The sequence below is a fragment of the Bubalus kerabau genome, chromosome 1 (assembly GCF_029407905.1).
Source record: "Bubalus kerabau isolate K-KA32 ecotype Philippines breed swamp buffalo chromosome 1, PCC_UOA_SB_1v2, whole genome shotgun sequence".
Classification (NCBI taxonomy): Eukaryota; Metazoa; Chordata; class Mammalia; order Artiodactyla; family Bovidae; genus Bubalus; species Bubalus kerabau.
Genome location: NC_073624.1, coordinates 121,487,819 through 121,507,752, shown reverse-complemented (window position 1 = coordinate 121,507,752; position 19,934 = coordinate 121,487,819). Strand labels below are relative to the sequence as shown.

Genomic DNA, 19,934 nt, shown 5'->3' with positions numbered 1-19,934 from the left:
ACAGGAAAAACCATAGCCTTGACTAGATGGACCTTTGTTGGCCAAGTAACGTCTCCGCTTTACTACAATGCAATCTATAGATTCAATGTGATCCCTATCAAATTACCAATGACATTTGTCACAGAACTAGAACAAAAAATTCCACAATTTGTATGGAAACACAAAAGACCCTGAATAGCCAAAGCAGCCTTGAAAAAGAAGAATGGAGCTGGAGGAATCAACCTTCCTGACTTCAGATTATACTACAAAGCTATAGTCATCAAGGCACTATGGTACTGGCACAAAAACAGAAATATAGACCAATGGAACAAGATAGAAGGCCCATAAATAAAATAGAAAGCCCATATATGCATACATATATGCACCTATGTGTACCTTATTTTCTACAAAAGAAGCAAGAATATACAATGCGGCAAAGACAGCTTCTTCAATAAATCGTGCTTGGGAAAACTGGACAGCTACATGTAAAAGAATGAAATTAGAACAATTCCTAACACCACACACAAAGATAAACTCTAAATGGATTAAAGACCTAAATGTAAGATCAGAAACTATAAAACACTTAGAGGAAAACATAGGCAGAACACTCCATGACATAAAGCAATATCCTCTATGACCCATTTCCTAGAGTAACAGAAATAAGAAGTAAACAAGTGGGATCTGATTAAACTTAAAAGCTTTTGCACAGCAAAGGAAACTATTCGGTTCAGTTCAGTTCAGTTCAGTTCAGTTGGTCAGTCGTGTCTGACTCTTTGCGATCCCATGAATCACAGCAAGCCAGGCCTCCCTGTCCATCAACAACTCCGGGAGGTCACTCAGACTCACGTCCATCGAGTCAGTGATGCCATCCAGTCATCTCATCCTCTGTCGTCCCCTTCTCCTCCTGCCCCCAATCCCTCCAAGCATCAGAGTCTTTTACAATGAGTCAACACTTCCCATGAGGTGGCCAAAGTACTGGAGTTTAAGCTTCAGCATCATTCCCCCTAAAGAAATCCCAGGGCTGAACTCCTTCAGAATAGACTGCTTGGATCTCTTTGCAGTCCAAGGGACTCTCAAGAGTCTTCTCCAACATCACAGTTCAAAAGCATCAATTCTTCAGCACTCAGCTTTCTTCACAGTCTAACTCTCACACCCATACATGACCACTGGAAAAACCATAGCCTTGACTAGACGGACCTTTGTTGGCAAAGTAATGTCTCTGCTTTTCAATATGCTATCTAGGTTGGTCATAACTTTTCTTCCAAGGAGTAGGTATCTTTTAATTTCATGGCTGCAGTCACCATCTGCAGTGATCTTGGAGCCCCCAAAAATAAAGTCTGACACTGTTTCTACTCTTTCCCCATCTATTTGCCATGAAGTGATGGGACCAGATGCCATGATCTTCGTTTTCTGAATGTTGAGCTTTAAGCCAACTTTTTCACTCTCCTCTTTCACCTTCATCAAGAGGCTTTTTAGTTCCTCTTCACTTTCTGCCATAAGGGTGCTGTCATTTGCATATCTGAGGTTATTGATATTTCTCCCAGCAATCTTGATTCCAGCTTGTGCTTCATCCAGCCCAGCATTTCTGATGATGTACTCTGCATAGAAGTCAAATAAGCAGGTGACAATATACAGCCTTTACATACTCCTTTTCCTATTTGGAGCCAGTCTGTTGTTCCATGTCCAGTTCTAACTGTTGCTTCCTGATCTGCATACAAATTTCTCAAGAGGCAGGTCACGTGGTCTAGTATTCCCATCTCTTTCAGAATTTTCCAGTTTCTTGTGATCCACCCAGTCAAAGGCTTTGGCATAGTCAATAAAGCAGAAATAGATATTTTTCTGGAACTCTCTTGCATTAAGCAAGGCGAAAAGACAACGCTCAGAATGGGAGAAAATAATAGCAAATGAAACAGCTGACAAAGGATTAATTTCCAAAATATACAAGCATCTCATACAGCTCAATACCAGAAAAACAAACAACCCAATCAAAAAGTGGGGAAAAGACCTAAACAGACTTTTCTCCAAAGAAGACATACAGATGGCTAACAAACACATGATAAGGTGCTCAACATCGCTCATTATTAGAGAAATGCAAGTCAAAACTACAATGAGATATCACCTCACATGGGTCAGAATGGCTATCATCAAAAAGTCTACGAACAATAAATGCTGGAGAGGGTGTGGAGAAAAGGGAACTCTCTTGCATGAGATGGGACTGTAAACTGATACAGTCACTATGGAAGACGGTATGGAGATTCCTTAAAAAACTAGGAATAAAGGTCACCAAATGACCCCGCAATCCCAATTCTGGGCATATACCCTGAGGAAACCAAAATTGAAAAGGACACATGTATCCCATTGTCCATTGCAGCACTATTTGCAGTAGCTAGAACATGGAAGCAACTGAGATGTCCACCAACAGATGAATGGGTAAAGTTGTGGTACATATACACAATGAAATATTACTCAGCCATAAAAAGAACACGTTTGAGTCAGTTCTAATGAGGTGGATGAACCTAGAGCCTATTATACAGAGTGAAGTAAGTCAGAAAGAGAAAGATAAATATTATATACTAATGCATATATACAGAATCTAAAAAAAAAAAAATGGTACTGAAGAATTTATTTACAAGGTAGCAATGGAGAAACAGACATAAAGAATAGACTTATGGACATGGGGAAACGGGAAGAGAGGGTGAGATATATGGAAAGAGTAACATGGAAACTTACATTACCATATGTAAAATAGATAGCCAATGGGAATTTGCTTTATGGCTCAGGAAACTCAAATAGGGGCTCTGTATCAACCTAGAGGGTGGGATGGAGAGGGAGACGGGAGGGGGGTTCAAAAGGGAGGGGAATATGTATGCCTATGGCTGATTCATGTTGAGGTTTGACAGAAAACAACAAAATTCTGTAAAGCAAATTTATCCTTCAATTAAAAAATAAATTAATTAATTAAAAAAAAAAAAAAAAAAACAGACACAGACTCATAGACTCACTGATAAGCACAAACTAGTGGTTACCAGTGTGGAGACAGATGGGCCAGGGTACGATAAGCAAAGGGGATTAAGAGGTACAAAGTATAATGTATAAAATAAAAAGGTTAGAGACTTCCCTGATGGTCCAGTGGCTGAGAATCTGCATTGCAATGCAAGGGACACAGGTTGATCCCTGGTCAAGGAAGTAAGATCTCATGTTACAGAGCAGCTAAGCCTGTGTGCTGTAACTACTGAGCCCTTGAGTTCTGAAACCCAAGCAACCACAAGGAAAGATCCAACATGAGACGTCTAAGATGTGATGTGGCCAAATAAATAAATAAATAAATTTTTTTAATAAATCAATAAGCTATAAGGATATATCGAATAGCATAGGGAATACAATCAATATTTTATAATAACTTTAAATGGAGGGTAATCTATAAAAATGAGTCACTATGTTACACCTACAAATAATATAATATTGGAAATCATCTCTCTGGAGATATTATAGGCATTTTTATTTTCCTCTTTGTAAATTTTCTGTTATTTTCAAAAGTACATTTTTGTTGCTTCTTTTTTAAATTTAAAAAAAAAAAAGAATAATACAAATCCCAGAGCACTTACTTGCAATGTTATAGAAGACAGCTAGAAATCGCAATTTCATTCTTTTCACCAAGCATATTCATCAGTGCTTATCAAAAAGAGTGAAAGAAAATTTATTTTTTGCATCCTGGAACCTATGATCAAAGTCGGCTGACAATAATGTGATGGATGTACAGATGTAAAGTAGAAACATATAGGAAAATGGACACTGGACATAGAAACCATGTCTGAAAAACATACCTCCACAAAACTCTCCCCTCTTGTTGGAACTCTCCACATTCTTCAAAGGCCAGTTTAAGTTCCAAACTCCTTTATGAAGAACTTCTGGACCAAGCTACCCTGAATGATCTGCTTTCCCTTTTCCAAACTCCAGCTTCATTTTAAATCACTACAACTTGTTCAGTTCTTCACAAATTCTACCTAAACTGTCTTCTCAATTAGATCAATTAGATGTTAAGCTTTTTGTGAGCAGGGAGGGCCAAGTTACACTTTTACTTCTGAATAACTTCTTGCCTCCCTCTGCAGGCCCCTGTCGCAATGCTTCATATTACAAATAAATTATGTGTTAGCGTTAGTGGTCATTGGTGAATCTTAGTGAAGTCTTCCATTAACACTGAGTTCTTGAAGAGGAGAGCTGCAAACTCAATAGGAAGGAAAGGATGTAAGAAGATCATCAGGATAAATTTTCACCATAGTTCTAATAAAGTGACTGCTTCAGTAGAGCAGGACCAAGAATAGAGGCCATCCACTTCATCAAATCATTGCAGAGAGAGTACAGCTCTTTCCATTGGCAAGAAGGGCTGAATATTGTGGGAAGGTCTTGAGAGGCTTCTAGGACTATGTGGCCTTCATGCAGCACCAACCCCTAGCACCAAGCCTGTAGGTGACAGAAATGAAGAGAGCAGCTTCAGATGGAAGGACTCCATCCATAGCAACTGGATTCCAGCTCTTTTACCTGAGTAACTCTAGGCAGATTACCATAGAGGAATAGTCCTAAAGAAAGTCAAAGCAAAACTGTCAAGTAAGGTGTCCAGGATCATAAGTCTGGGTGAAGTTGCTAGTATTAAAAAACTCTAGACACTATGGCTAGGAAGGGCAAGAAACAAGAAATGAACCAAAAGAAGAGTCCTTCAGACAACTGAATTTCAGGGAAGGATGAGAGCGTCATTTCCTAGGCAGGTTGATAAGAAGTCTAGAGGTCCCCAAGGAGAGAGGGGTCTGGAATTCTCAAGGAGGAGGAAAGGACAAACTTTTTTTTCCTCTATGTTCCAAGTAAGATGGTAGGTGTTGCAAGAGGGCATCAGAGGGCAGACACACTGAAACCATACTCACAGAAAACTAGTCAATCTAATCACACTAGGACCACGGCCTTGTCTAACTCAGTGAAATTAAGCCATGCCCGTGGTGCAACCCAAGATGGGAGGGTCATGGTGGAGAGATCTGACACAATGTGGTCCACTGGAGAAGGGAATGGCAAACCACTTCGGTATTCTTGCCTTGAGAACCCCATGAACAGTATGAAAAGGCAAAATGATAGGATACTGAAAGAGAAAATCTCCAGGTCAGTAGGTGCTCCATATGCTACTGGAGGTCAGTGGAGAAATAACTCCAGAAAGAATGAAGGGATGGAGCCAAAGCAAAAACAATACCCAACTGTGGATGTGACTGGTGATAGAAGCAAGGTCTGATGCTGTAAACAGCAATATTGCATAGGAACCTGGAATGTCAGGTCCAAGAATCAAGGCAAATTGGAAGTGGTCAAACAAGAGATGGCAAGAGTGAATGTCGACATTCTAGGAATCAGGGAACTCAAATGGACTAGAATGGGTGAATTTAACTCAGATGACCATTATATCTACTACTGCAGGCAGGAATCCCTCAGAAGAAATGGAGTAGCCATCATGGTCAACAAAAGAGTCCTAAATGCAGTACTTGGATGCAATCTCAAAAACAACAAAATGATCTCTGTTCGCTTCCAAGATAAACCATTCAGTATCACAGTAATCCAAGTCTATGCCTGACCAGTAACACTGAAGAAGAGGCTGAAGTTGAACAGTTCTATGAAGATCTACAAGACCCTCTAGAACTAACACCTGAAAAAGATGCCCTTTCAATATAGGGGACTGGTATGCAAAAGTAGGAAGTCAAGAAACACCTGGAGTAATAGGCAAATTTGGCCTTGGAACACGGAATGAAGCAGGGCAAAGGCTAATAGAGTTCTGCCAAGAAATGCACTAGTCATAGCAAACACCCTCTTACAACAACACAAGAGAAGACTCTACACATGGACATCACCAGATGGTCAACACTGAAATCAGATTGATTATGTTCTTTTCAGCCAAAGATGGAGAAGCTCCATACAGTCAACAAAAACAAGACCTGGAGCTGACTGTGGCTCAGATCATGAACTCCTTATTACCAAATTCAGACTTAAATTGAAGAAAGTAGAGAAAATCACTAGACCATTCAGGTATGACCTAAATCAAATCCCTTATGATTATACAGCGGAAGTGAGAAATAGATTTAAGGGCCTAGATCTGATAGATAGAGTGCCTGATGAACTATGGAATAAGGTTCGTGACATTGTACAGGAGACAGGGATCAAGACCATCCCCAAGGAAAAGAAATGCAGGAAAGCGAAATGTCTGTCTGGGGAGGCCTTCCAAATAGCTGTGAAAAGAAGAGAAGCGAAAAGCAAAGGAGAAAAGGAAAGATATAAGCATCTGAATGCAGAGTTCCAAAGAATAGCAAGAAGAGATAAGAAAGCCTTCCTCAGCAATCAATGCAAAATAGAGGAAAACAACAGAATGGGAAAGACTAGAGATCTCTTCAAGAAAATTAGAGATACCAAGGGAACATTTCATGCAAAGATGGGCTCGATAAAGGACAGAAATGATATGGACCTAACAGAAGCAGAAGATATTAAGAAGAGGTGGCAAGAATACACAGAAGAACTGTACAAAAAAGATCTTCACGACCCAGATAATGACGATGGTGTGATCACTGACCTAGAGCCAGACATCCTGGAATGTGAAGTCAAGTGGGCCTTAGAAAGCATCACTACAAACAAAGCTAGTGGAGGTGATGGAATTCCAGTTGAGCTATTTCAAATCCTGAAAGATGATGCTGTGAAAGTGCTGCACTCAATATGCCAGCAAATTTGGAAAACTCAGCAGTGGCCACAGGACTATAAAAGGTCCGTTTTCATTCCAATCCCAAAGAAAGACAATGCCAAAGAATGCTCAAACTACCTCACAATTGCACTCATCTCACACGCTAGTAAAGTAATGCTCAAAATTCTCCAAGCCAGGCTTCAGCAATATGTGAACTGTGAACTTCCAGATGTTCAAGCTGGTTTTAGAAAAGGGAGAGAAACCAGAGATCAAATTGCCAACATCTGCTGGATCATGGAAAAAGCAAGAGAGTTCCAGAAAAATATCTATTTCTGCTTTATTGACTATGCCAAAGCCTTTGTGTGGATCACAAGAAACTGTGGAAAATTCTGAAAGAGATGGGAATACCAGACCACCTGACCTGCCTCTTGAGAAAACTATATGCAGGTCAGGAAACAACAGTTAGAACTGGACATGGAACAACAGACTGGTTCCAAATGGGAAAAGGAGTAAGTCAAGGCTGTATATTGTCACCCTGCTTATTTAACTTATATGCAGATTACATCATGAGAAACGCTGGGCTGGATGAAGCACAAGCTAGAATCAAGATTTCCGGGAGAAATATCAATAACCTCAGATATGCAGATGACACCACCCTTATGGCATAAAGTGAAGAGGAACTAAAAAGCCTCTTGATGAAGATGAAAAAGAGAGTGAAAATGTTGGCTTAAAGCTCAACATTCAGAAAACTAAGATCATGGCATCTGGTCCCATCACTTCATGGCAAATAGATGGGGAAACAGTGTCAGACTTTATTTTTCTGGGCTTCAAAATCACTGCAGATGGTGATTGCTGCCATGAAATTAAAAGACGCTTACTCCTTAGAAGGAAAGTTATGACCAACCTAGATAGCATATTCAAAAGCAGAGACATTACTTTGCCAACAAAGGTCCATCTAGTCAAGGCTCTGGTTTTCCAGTGGTCATGTATGGATGTGAGAGTTGGACTGTGAAGAAAGCTGAGCACCAAAGAATTGATGCTTTTGAACAGTGGTGTTGGAAAAGGCTCTTGAGAGTCCCTTGGACTGCAAGGAGATCCAACCAATCCATTCTAAAGGAGATCAGTCCTGGGTGTTCTTTGGAAGGACTGGTGCTAAAGCTGAAACTCCAATACTTTGGCCACCTCATGCGAAGAGTTGACTCATTGGAAAAGACTCTGATGCTTGGAGGGATTGGGGGCAGGAGGAGAAGGGGATGACAGAAGATGAGATGGCTGGATGGCATTACCTAGTTGATGGACAAGAGTTTGGGTGAACTCTGGGAGTTGGTGATGGACAGGGAAGCCTGGCATGCTGCAATCCATGGGGTTGCAAAGAGTCGGACACGACTGAGGAACTGAACTGAACTGAATGTATCCTGCCTTAGGACAGTCTCTGGATTAAACCTTCTGGCTAATTCTGTTATTTTAAAATGTAAATTACGGAAGTAGGTCTGGTGAGGTCTTTACAACCTCCAGACATTCTTTGGATTCATTGGAGAATATATAATTCCATTGCTAACACTAGCAAGTGGGTACTCTTTCTACCCACTTCTGATGTCTATGTCAGAAGCTTTCTCTATCTCCTTTATACTTTAATAAAACTTTATTACACAAAAGCTCTGAGCAATCAAGCCTCATCTCTGGTCCCGGATTGAATTCTTCTCCTCCGGAGGCCAAGAATCCCAGCGTCTTTTCATGGTTCAGCAACAACCTTTCAAGGAGACTCAGGAAAATAAACAAAAACAGGTGTTTACTAGTCAAAACAACTACATATGCAGTGGAAGTATCACATTAAGCTTAAATGCTGAAATTGGGCTATAGGAGAATTGAAGAGGGGACAGGGTAGAAAAAGAGTGGGGAGTTTGGAGAAGGGCTCAACATGAGGCTGGACTACTGGATCAGAGTTCCTGGGCCTGAAATACAAAGTTCTTCCAATATCTTTCTACCTGATTCAGGTTCTGGTACACCTGCTCTCCTTCTTTTGTTTCCTACATTTCTTTATAACCAAGAGCTATCAATTTGCTTGTGTTGTATGAACCCAACCACTGTTGGAAATTTAAGAGAATAAAGAGAAAGCTTTTCTGATTTCCATGGTTCAAGGTCACAAGCTTTAAAAAAAAAATGCTTAAAAAAAATGAGAATTTCTACAGGATTATGCTTGTATTTGCCCACTCCAGTATCCTTGGCTGGAGAATCCTGTGGATGGGGAGCCTGGTGTGCTGCTGTCCATAGGGTCGCACAGAGTCAGACATGACTGAAGCGACTTAGCATGCATCCATGCATGCATTGGAGAAGGAAATGGCAACCCACTCCAGTATTCTTGCCTGGAGAATCCCAGGGATGGGGGAGCCTGGTGGGCTGCCATCTATGGGGTTGCACAGAGTCGAACACGACTGAAGTGACTTAGCAGCAGGAGCAGAAGCGTGCTTGTATTTCTTCACTGAAAAAGCTGAGAAAAGAAATGCATGTGTTTCTTTTTCTTTTATGGCTGTTTATTGATCAAAGTTCAGCTCCTATTCCACTAAAAATAAAGTCAGCTGTCCTAACATCTTTATCACTTGCAGGTTCTGCAACTGACCCACAGTGAACCAGTTAGTGAGTGCAGATGGAGAATTGGAAGAGAAGGGGTGTAGGTTTATAAAAGTGTCTCTTGGACTTAAACTAGCATCAGGCTACAATAAAATGTTAATGAAAATGCATTAGAAGTAACAGGACAGTAATAATTAACCACATGAAATGACATTGAGTTATTTAAAACAATGCCCACCCCGATCCAACATTACACTTGCACAGAGAGAATAAGTCAGATGGAAAAGACCTCAAAGCATTGCTGAAGGTCAAGGTCCTTAGGGTAAACCACAGAAGGCAAAGAATTCCAGAGGATAGTGTGGAACATCTGCATGAGGTCAGATCTGGGAAGGTTACAGAAAGCACATTTCCTTGGATCCTGTCTTCAAATCCTTGTTCAGATGCCCCCAAAAGAGAAGTGTTTGGAGGATGATCAGAGTAACACAGGCTCTGCTGAATATGTAGAGGATTTACTTTTTAGTAAAGTTCACCCAAATAATAGGAGTAAGTTGATGATTATAGTTTTTTCGCATCATTGTGCATTTCTATGTTTATCCACCACCATACTGCACACAGCACTGACTTTTCATACTTTGAGAAACAGATTTTTGAAATCGTCTTATTTGCAGTGAAGGCATGAAATGAAATTCTTTTGCAGCACAGATGAGAAAAGTAAGATGCTCTTTCAAAGGCACTCATGCCCTGGTCTGTCACATTCGAGTTCAAGAGTTCAGAATGCTTCATATAAAAAAGTGACATTTGTTTTCCTAACCACAGGAGGAAAAATCCTAAAGATGAGAAACTGTGCCCAGGGATGCCAAGTACCGGTAAGGCAACACGGCAATACACATAATGCAAAAAGCAAGGTAAATTTAGTGATGGACGAACATCAAACATTTTCTAGCTCCGTTTCAATTTAGATACTTACTCAAAGCATGTCGAAATGATATAAACCTCATGAGCCTACATAATTGAGCTTAATTTTTTTTTTATTGAGCAGTTTTTCCTCACAGCATTCGCTCTGTCTCTGTCTGTGTCTTCTTTTCTCGCCAGTCTTTGCTTCTCTGTATATAAATCTGGAAAGTAGAAGTCAAGGACTACACAAATATGAAAACAAACATTTGCAAAGTTTATAAATATGGTTCTGCTACATGAAAGTGGGATTCAATTTACATTTGGCCACTTTTTCTACACCATTGTATTAAACCCATTTCTCCTCATGCCTCACAAGATGGGGAACATGCCCCCAAAAAAATCTCAATTGTCTGCCCAGGACACTTTGTGGGTAACAAGAGAATATGTCATTATATTTGATAAAATAATACTTTCTTTTCAAATTTTTCAAAGTTTAATTTGCTTATTTTTCCAATATTACAGTCATATGTATAAGAACACATATCCATGCCCTTGTTAAGAGTAATGTAAAGGACAGAAGTGAAGAAGGAAATGGCACCCCACTCCAGTATTTTTGCCTGGAAAATCCCATGGACACAGGAGCCTGGTGGGCTACAGTCCATGGAGTCACAAAGAGTCGGGCATGATTTAGCAGCTAAATGATGAAAGGACAGAAGATTTGAAATCAGCTAGCCTCCCTGAGATCTCAAACTTGCCACTTAGCTTCTTTATAGTAAAGTGTTCCCTTCAGTACATTTGGAAAAATATTAACCATCAGATGCCCTTGAAGTTAAAATAAGAATGTAGAAATGCTACAACCTAAAAGTCAACCTGGAAAGTTTTGAAGCAAGTTGTTATGCCAAGTTTAAATATAAAGACAGAGAGTCTCAAGGATTTGCCCTAGAATCATAGTCCCCAGAAAAACTAGACAAAATCCTCCAAGCTTTTGAACTTCTAATGCTGGGCCCTTATTCAATACCTGATGCCAATGTTTTGAAATGTGCCACATGAATTATTTACTCAGCATAGTTCACTTACTAGAAATTACCTACCAAGAACAGAATCAGAAACAGAAGGAGGAAAGGAAAAGGGAAATCAAAAAGCAAGTCTCTGAACAACTCAAAACCAAGATTCTAATTTCATGCACATTTCTTAAAAGAGAACCCCTAAAGCCTTCCCTAACACTATTTACCCTTACTTTATATGGAAATCTAACAACATTAATTATATAGTTTGCCCACTCAGACTAATTAGAAAATAGAAAAGGAACTCCTAGACACAGGGAACTTGGAGAAGATATTCACTATTCTTTGACAGCTGGGGCAAAGCTGAGGCTCAGATGTGGATGATTTTAGGTGATGCCATCACTGGTATCTAACAGAATTCCAAGATTTCAATTGTATAAAAGTATGTCATAGGAAGAACAAAGGCTCTCACATAATTGGAGATTATGTGAAATGTGAAAGAGAACAAGAGTGGATGGCCACAGAATTAAAATTGCATGGGACCCTTGCATGAAAAAAAACTCTATTCTTTTGAAAGGAAGTTTAGAAACAGAACATGATGTGTTGATAAGAAGCAGTTACTCTGGGGTAGGACATGAGAACTGCATCTAATTCCTCCCATTCTATCCCTGAAAGGTTATAAATTCAGAAGTCCTAGCATCTCTGCTATAGGAACACCAGGAGATGGCTGCTAGTTAAAGACAGAAAGGTAAGACCCTGAGATCCAGAAGCCCATGAACCTGCAAGGTACTTAGAGCAGTAATAGTGGAGCAACCATCCCAAGGAGATTGATATCACCTATTGTTTGTCTCTGCTGATTTGAATACTTCAGGAGAGTGTGGTGTTTGCCTATTTTGTTTACTGTGTAGCCCAAGTCTATAGAAAAGTGCCTGGTGAGTAGTAGGTATTTAATAAATGATGATTTTGATGGATGAATCAATTAACAGGAAGAACAGGCAATGAGTAGACCCACAGCAGATAATCAGCACAAGAGAAAGTGACAGCAGCTGGAGCAGTGAGATGAAGAAGCTGGGAGGAGCATGATCATATCTAAAACATCCCTCTCTTGAGGGGAAGAGCTGAGATCGGTTGACAGTCTGAGCTGACTAGTGGGAAATACTGATTCAGCAGACTTGGATACAAATGGTTAGAATGACCTCATTTAAGATCCACTACCTTGTGGGATTCAGGGGACATTCAGGTTATAATTACAAACAGCATTATGCATATCAAATATTCTTAAGGCTTTACTTCATAAAAATTGAATTTTTAAAAAATGTTCTTGATGCTACATAGATCATAGAGCATAGAAAATATCTATTGTGCTCGTGTTGCTTTGGAAAATCCGTGATGTATTTTAGAGCTATTTTCTTCAAAAGTACCTAAAATATAAAGATAGCAAGGCTAGATTTTTGTTTATTCCACCTTCTGTAAATATATCAACCATGTACGGTAGAGCAGGGGCAATGCAGAACTGCAGAATCAGTTCTCTGCCTCAGTCATGTCAGAGACGATGCCTCTTGATTCGAGAGGAACAGCAATCTGGCACCAGAGCTGAGCATCAACACAGGAAATGCACACCACAATTAAGCACATTCAGCCCAGAGACACCTAGAATGAAATTCTCAGGAAAGAAAACATGCTTAACAGTCAGACTCAGGGCACCCAGGAAGGATGAAACAGGAGATAACTTCAAGATATTGTCAGAAAATCATAAAGGTAAAGGCAAAACAGCTGTAAACACTGCATTCTAGTAGTTTCCAATGGCCCAAACTAGAACAATTTGAGCAAAAAATAATGATGGGATTGGATAATATGTGAAAGAATAAAATTGACATTCATAAGTCCACACTGATATAAATAGATGATTGATTAAATAAATAAAAGACAGTAAATACATATTCTAAGAGAATTTAAAATACCAAATGTAAAAAGAATGAGGAAAATAGAAAACCACCATTAGAACACCACAGTATAATTGCTGCAGGCAAGATTCATGGATGAATGCTAAAATTAGTGGGTGAAACTTTTAGGAGAAACAGGATGTTTGAATAGCCTCAATGTGACTCCCTCAAAATATATATTAATTACTGTGGTGGTTTTAACATATGTCCAAAAATTCTTTGATACTCCTCTCTCCAGATGTGGAGCTTAATTTCTCTCCCCTTGAGTGTGATCTGAACTTAGTGACTTATTTTCAAAGAATAGAGTATGGAAAGGAAAAAAAGTAGAAACCTCACATTGGAGAAAGCTGACAAACACCATTTTCACAACATTTGCTGCTGTTCAGTTGCTAAGTTGTGTACAACTCTTTGTGACCCCAAGAACTGCCGCAAGTCAGGCTTTCCTATCCTTCACCATCTCTTGGGGTTTGCTCAAACTAATGTCCATTGAGTCCGTGATGCCATCCAACCATCTCATCCTCTGTCACCCCCTTCTCCTCCTGCCCTCAATCTTTCCCAGCATCAGGGTCCTTTCCAGTGAACTGACTGTTTGCATTGGGTAGTCAAAGTACTGGAGCTTCAGCATCAGTCCTTCCAATGACCATTCAGGGTTGATTTCCTTTAGAGTTGTCTGGTTTGATCTCCTTGCTCTCCAAGGTCAACATTACCAGTGATGAGCCATGTTGCCATGTGAGGAGGGCACTTCACTTCTGGTATTCTTTCCTAAAATACATTACCTCAGTCTAATCGTGAGAAAACATCAATCAGACTCAAATTAAGGGGCATTTTATGAAATATTTTTAAAAACTTCAAGGTCATTAAAAGCAAGGAAAGACTGAGAAACTGGCACAGATTAGAAGAAGCTAAGGAGACAAGAGTAGTAAATGCAATTTGATATCTTGGTTAGGATCCTAGAGCAGAAAAAGGGACATTAGTGGAACAACTGGTGTAATCTGAATAAAGTTGATAGTTTAGCTAATAGTTTAACATCAGTGTTAGCTTTGTTCATTTTGATAAATATAGCATGGTTACTTAAGATGTTAACATTAGAGGAAGCTGGGTAAAGGGTATATGGGAACTCATTCTACTGTCTAAAACTTGTATGTAATTCTGAAATTATTCCAAAATTAAATGAGTGTATTATAATAAAAAAGATTTAAAAATAAATGCCAGGAAGCAGGATAAAAAATAAAAATCATTCATGTAGAAAAATACATTAAAATAGGCAATTAATAAGAACCTACTGTGTAGCACAGAAAACCCTGCTTAATGCTCTATGGTGACCTCAATGGGAAAGACTCCAAAACAGTGGGCGGGAGGGGGGATATATGTAAACATATAGCGATTCACTTTGCTATACAGCTGAAACTAACACAGTATTGTAAAGCAACTATACTCAATAACAAAATTTTTTTAAAAAGAAAAAATAAATAGGCTCAGCTCTAACATTAGAGAATTGAGGTTGAGAAATCTCAGATAGATTCTCAGGCTCTTGGCTTTTTGTTGCCAAATTAATTATGTTCTGAACAAAGGCTGGGACAGGCTACAGAGTGGGTCATAAGTCTGCTAAACCCTTATTATATGCCTATAATGTTGAGAAAGGGCTTCCCTGGTTGCTTTGTGGTAAAGAATCTGCCTGCCAAGCAGGAGACGTAGGTTCAATCTTGGGGTCAGGAAGATCCCCTGGCAAAGGAAATGGCATCCCACTCCAGCATTCTTGCTTTGGAAACCCCATGGACAGAGGAGCCTGGCAGGCTTCAGTCTATGGGTTCACAAAAAGAGTCAGACATGACTTAGTGACTAAACATAGCAATGTTGAGAGAAGAAGCCAACATCCAACTGATCTACAACAGATCTAGAGTTCTCTTACCTAGCTCATTTGTCACCCGAAAGAATGATAAAGTGAAAAGATCACATTATTTAGAAATACAAAAATTGGGTTCAAGTCCGAACTCTTAGTAGGCTTTCCTGATAGCTCAGTTGGTAAAGAATCTGCCTGCAATGCAGAAGACCCCGGTTCAATTCCTGGGTCAGGAAGATCCCCTGGAGAAGGGATAGGCTACCCACTCTGGTATTCTTGGGCTTCCCTTGTGGCTCAGCTAGTAAAGAATCCACCTGCAATGTGGGAAACCTGGGCTCCATCCCTGGGTTGGGAAGATCCCCTGGAGAAGGGAAAGTCTACCCACTCCAGTAAGCTATTTAGTTAAGTCAACATACTTAAAACACTATCTATGTTTTTCTCATCTGCAAAACAGAGATAAGAATAATAATGTCTATTTCATTTACTTCTAAAGGTTTGACGAACCTTTAAAGAAACTATGTAAGTCAAAAGACTTGGCAAAATACACCAAATATAGTCCTACAGAACCTTCTGCACTCTCTAAAAAGATTAAATTATAAACTATATACTTTTAATGATCAACATATTCTAGTCATACTATGGGATATGGGAAACTTTCTCATAATAAAGAGATTAATTAAATATAAATTCTTCCTTTTCATGATGCCTAAAACAGAGAGCTTTCTAAACTGGGTTCCAAGTAGACTAGAAGATACAAGTTACATTGACATTCACTTCATTTCCTGGGATTTCATCATCTCAGTATATAACAGGCAAAACAATAAGTACTCTTCATTGCCTCACCTGTAAAACACAGAGATTGGTAGGTGATCTGCAAAAATCTTTCCAGTTCAAGAGTTTTTAGGATGTCTATATTATTCCAAAGGAGCAATAATTCAAGGCAATGCTTCCCAGGTTTACAGTTGGGGTATAGGAAAAGAAATTTATACCATCTGTAAGCTTGCTGTAGTTTTCAACACATTACACATAAAAAAAAAAATAGTCTGTGTAGTGAACATCTTAACAACGAACACACCCCAAAGAGATCCTAAACACAATAATCTTCTTATCATAAATTACAGTTTCCTGCTCAGATTTTTGGAGAACTATCATCCACAATGGTCAACTACCAACTGTCAATATTCTAACCAACTATTGAGCCAGGATAAAAAAATGTCAGTGCGTTTGTTCTTGTCTCAGATATTACAGCTGAATTCAGTACATTCAAAAATTCCATTTACTTAATTGAGTATGTGTGTGAGTATATGTTTTCTCCATATTCAGTTCAGTTCAGTCCCTCAGTCGTGTCTGACTCTTTGAGATCCCATGAATCGCAGCACACCAGGCCTCCCTGTCCATCACCAACTCCTGGAGTTCACTCAGACCCATGTCCATTGAGTCAATGATGCCATCTAGCCATCTCATCCTCTGTCATCCCCTTCTCCTCCTGCCCCCAATCCCTCCCAGCATCAGAGTCTTTTCCAATGAGTCAACTCTTCACATGAGGTGGCCAAACTACTGGAGTTTCAGCTTTAGCATCATTCCTTCCAAAGAAATCCCAGGGCTGATCTCCTTCAGAATGGACTGGTTGGATCTCCTTGCAGTCCAAGGGACTCTCAAGAGTCTTCTCCAACACCACAGTTCAAAAGAATCAATTCTTCAGCGCTCAGCCTTCTTCACAGTCCAACTCTCACATCCATACATGACCACTGGAAAAACCATAGCCTTGACTAGACGGACCTTAGTTAGCACAGTAATGTTTCTGCTTTTCAATATGCTATCTAGGGTGGTCATAACTTTCCTTCCAAGGAGTAAGCGTCTTTTCATTTCATGGCTGCAATCACCATCTGCAGTGATTTTGGAGCCCGAAAAGATAAAGTCTGACACTGTTTCCACTTTTCCCCCATCTATTTCCCATGAAGTGATGGGACCAGATGCCATGAATGTTGAGCTTTAAGCCAACGTTTTCACTCTCCTCTTTCACTTTCATCAAGAGGCTTTTGAGTTCCTCTTCACTTTCTGCCATAAGGGTGGTGTCATCTGCATATCTGAGGTTATTGATATTTCTCCCAGCAATCTTGATTCCAGCTTGTGCTTCTTCCAGCCCAGTGTTTCTCATGATGTACTCTGCATATAAGTTAAATAAGCAGGGTGACAATATACAGCCTTGACTTACTCCTTTTCCTATTTGGAACCAGTCTGTTGTCCCATGTCCAGTTCTAACTGTTGCTTCCTGACCTGCATACAAATTTCTCAAGAGGCAGGTCAGGTGGTGTGGTATTCCCATCTCTTTCAGAATTTTCCACAGTTTCTTGTGATCCACATAGTTAAAGGCTTAGGCATAGTCAATAAAGCAAGAATAGATGTTTTTCTGGAACTCTCTTGTTTTTTTTGATGATCCAGCAGATGTTGGCAATTTGATCTCTGGTTTCTCTCCCTTTTCTAAAACCAGCTTGAACATCTGGAAGTTCACAGTTCACATATTGCTGAAGCCTGGCTTGGAGAATTTTGAGCTTTACTTTACTAGCATGTGAGATGAGTGCAATTGTGAGGTAGTTTGAGCATTCTTTGACATTGCCTTTCTTTGGGATTGGAATGAAAACTGATCTTTTCCAGTCCTGTGGCCACTGCTGAGTTTTCCAAATTTGCTGGCATATTGAGTGCAGCACTTTCACAGCATCATCTTTCAGGATTTGAAATAGCTCAACTGGAATTCCATCACCTCCACTAGCTTTGTTTGTAGTGATGCTTTCTAAGGCCCACTTGACTTCACATTCCAGGATGTCTGGCTCTAGGTCAGTGATCACACCATCGTCATTATCTGGGTCGTGAAGATCTTTTTTGTACAGTTCTTCTGTGTATTCTTGCCACCTCTTCTTAATATCTTCTGCTTCTGTTAGGTCCATATCATTTCTGTCCTTTATCGAGCCCATCTTTGCATGAAATGTTCCCTTGGTATCTCTAATTTTCTTGAAGAGATCTCTAGTCTTTCCCATTCTGTTGTTTTCCTCTTTTTCTTTGCATTAATCATGGAGGAAGGCTTTTTTCTTCATATTAAGACCTCTGAATTAGGTGAAATTCTTATTAACTGTCTTCAGGGATATAAAATTGCCTGCTGCTGCTAAGTCACTTCAGTCGTGTCCAACTCGTTGCAACCCCATAGACGGCAGCCCGCCAGGCTCCCCCGTCCCTGGGATTCTCCAGGCAAGAACACTGGAGTGGGTTGCCATTTCCTTCTCCAATGCGTGAAAGTAATGTCCCTCAGTCGTGTCCGACTCTTCGCCACCGCATGGACTGCAGCCTACCAGGCTTCTCCATCCATGGGATTTCCCAGGCAAGAGTACTGGAGTGGGGTTCTCTGATAAAATTGCCTAACTGACTCCGAATAGGCAAAACTCAAAACAATCAACTCATTTTTTTTCCAACTTTGACTACTTCATAAGAAAGGAACTTGTAATAAATCTAATCCAAATAAATCTGTTAAATATCAGTCCAAAATAATTACCCAAGCCCAGCTCAAACTCAGTTCAATTGACCAATTCTTTTATCTCTGTGATGTTTACACAAATCTTATCACAATCAGTACTCAGGGTTTGGCTTGAAGGCTGCCAAAAGAATAATAATTTTTTTAAAGGTAAAAATTCATATTTGACTCCACTTTTACCAGCTCTGAAGTGCTAAAAAGAACCTTCGGAATACATGACTAGATGTTGACTTCTGTTTTGTGAGTTAAGAACCATTTAACTTGTAAAAGAGTCTTTCTACTCTGTTCATACTACCTCAGAGGTATGCATCCCTGTAAACAGTCATAGCTACGGCCACTTTTTGGCATGATAAAAATAAAAGTATCAGGTGGGGCATCTCCAATCCATCAACCTTAGGGAGCATTTCAATTCATGTAAATTCATGAGTTTGGGTCTATTCCTCACTTAAGCCAGATATACTTTAGAATTCATGTTTTTCAGATTTGGAAAAGGTATTAAGAATTGTATATGGAGTACCATCCCCAGGGAAGTCAGGAAACACACAATCAGTTATATGATTATGACTTCAGCCGCATTCAGTAGAATAAAGACTACTAATAGCTTCAAGTCAATTCAGGACAAGTTTTGTAATAAAATGAATTATGAAAACAACTCACTTTCTAGAATTTTTTGGATTTGGAAATTGGGACTCATGATTGTGGACCTGTAGTGGAATTAGGATTTGAGCATAAGAAAGGAAGAAGGAAAGAAAAATCAGTTTGTTTTAGCTTCTTCCTGTCTAGAAAAGAAAAGATATCTCCATTTTCAATAGTTAAAAGAATCTTTTGAGGGTTGCTCCTCTCTAACTGAGACCTCAGCTTCTCTACCTTCAAAAGGATCCTTGCAAGTAGATAGCAAGCATCTGTGCTTCCAATGTAAACCCTACAGTAATTTACTGCTTCCAAACTCCATCCAATTTCTTTTATGATGTTCACAGTTTCAGAAGACAGCTCTGCTCAGGCCTGAAATAGCAGCCCACCTGGCTCCATTTATCCCCCTTTCATATTAAGGACAATGTAACCCAAAACCTTTATCTTCAACCTTTAAAGATTTCACACAGGCCATTTGGGAAATTTATTGTCATCTTATAGAGATTTGTCTTTTTCATTCAGTGTACCCTACTACAAAAACCAGCTCGGTACCTGTCGGCCATCTGGTGTCTGTGTACATACGAGGCCAAAATTTCCAGATTTCCTTCTTTGAGTTTGCTCTGTAGAAGACAAATCCGATTAGGTGAAAAATAGTGCTGGAAGATTTACAAGCCATTATTCTGAGCACAGATGACAGTTTCTTTAATAAGAGTTCCCAATCTAAATAAGCTTTGAACTTCAGATCTGCCTGGGTGCTGGGGTTTGTTTGCAATAGTCTTGTAGTCAACATGACGACACCTTTGGCTGAGACCCAGATATTTTTAATCAGCAAAGCTGTAGTGTATGAAACCAGATT

The 19,934-nt window shown here is 39.6% G+C and overlaps 1 protein-coding gene across 1 annotated transcript; it reads right to left on the bottom strand.

Moving 5' to 3' along the window:
• Positions 1 to 1,749: 1,749 nt before the first annotated feature.
• Positions 1,750 to 17,960, bottom strand: LOC129641788 (uncharacterized; the record flags this gene model as incomplete). The annotated part of the gene is made up of 2 exons (XM_055566403.1): positions 17,343 to 17,960; positions 1,750 to 1,824 (listed from the first exon to the last, which is right to left on the bottom strand). Coding segments are annotated over exons 1-2 (693 nt in total), but the record flags the coding sequence as incomplete, so codon positions are not given.
• Between the last annotated feature and the right edge of the window lie 1,974 nt (positions 17,961 to 19,934).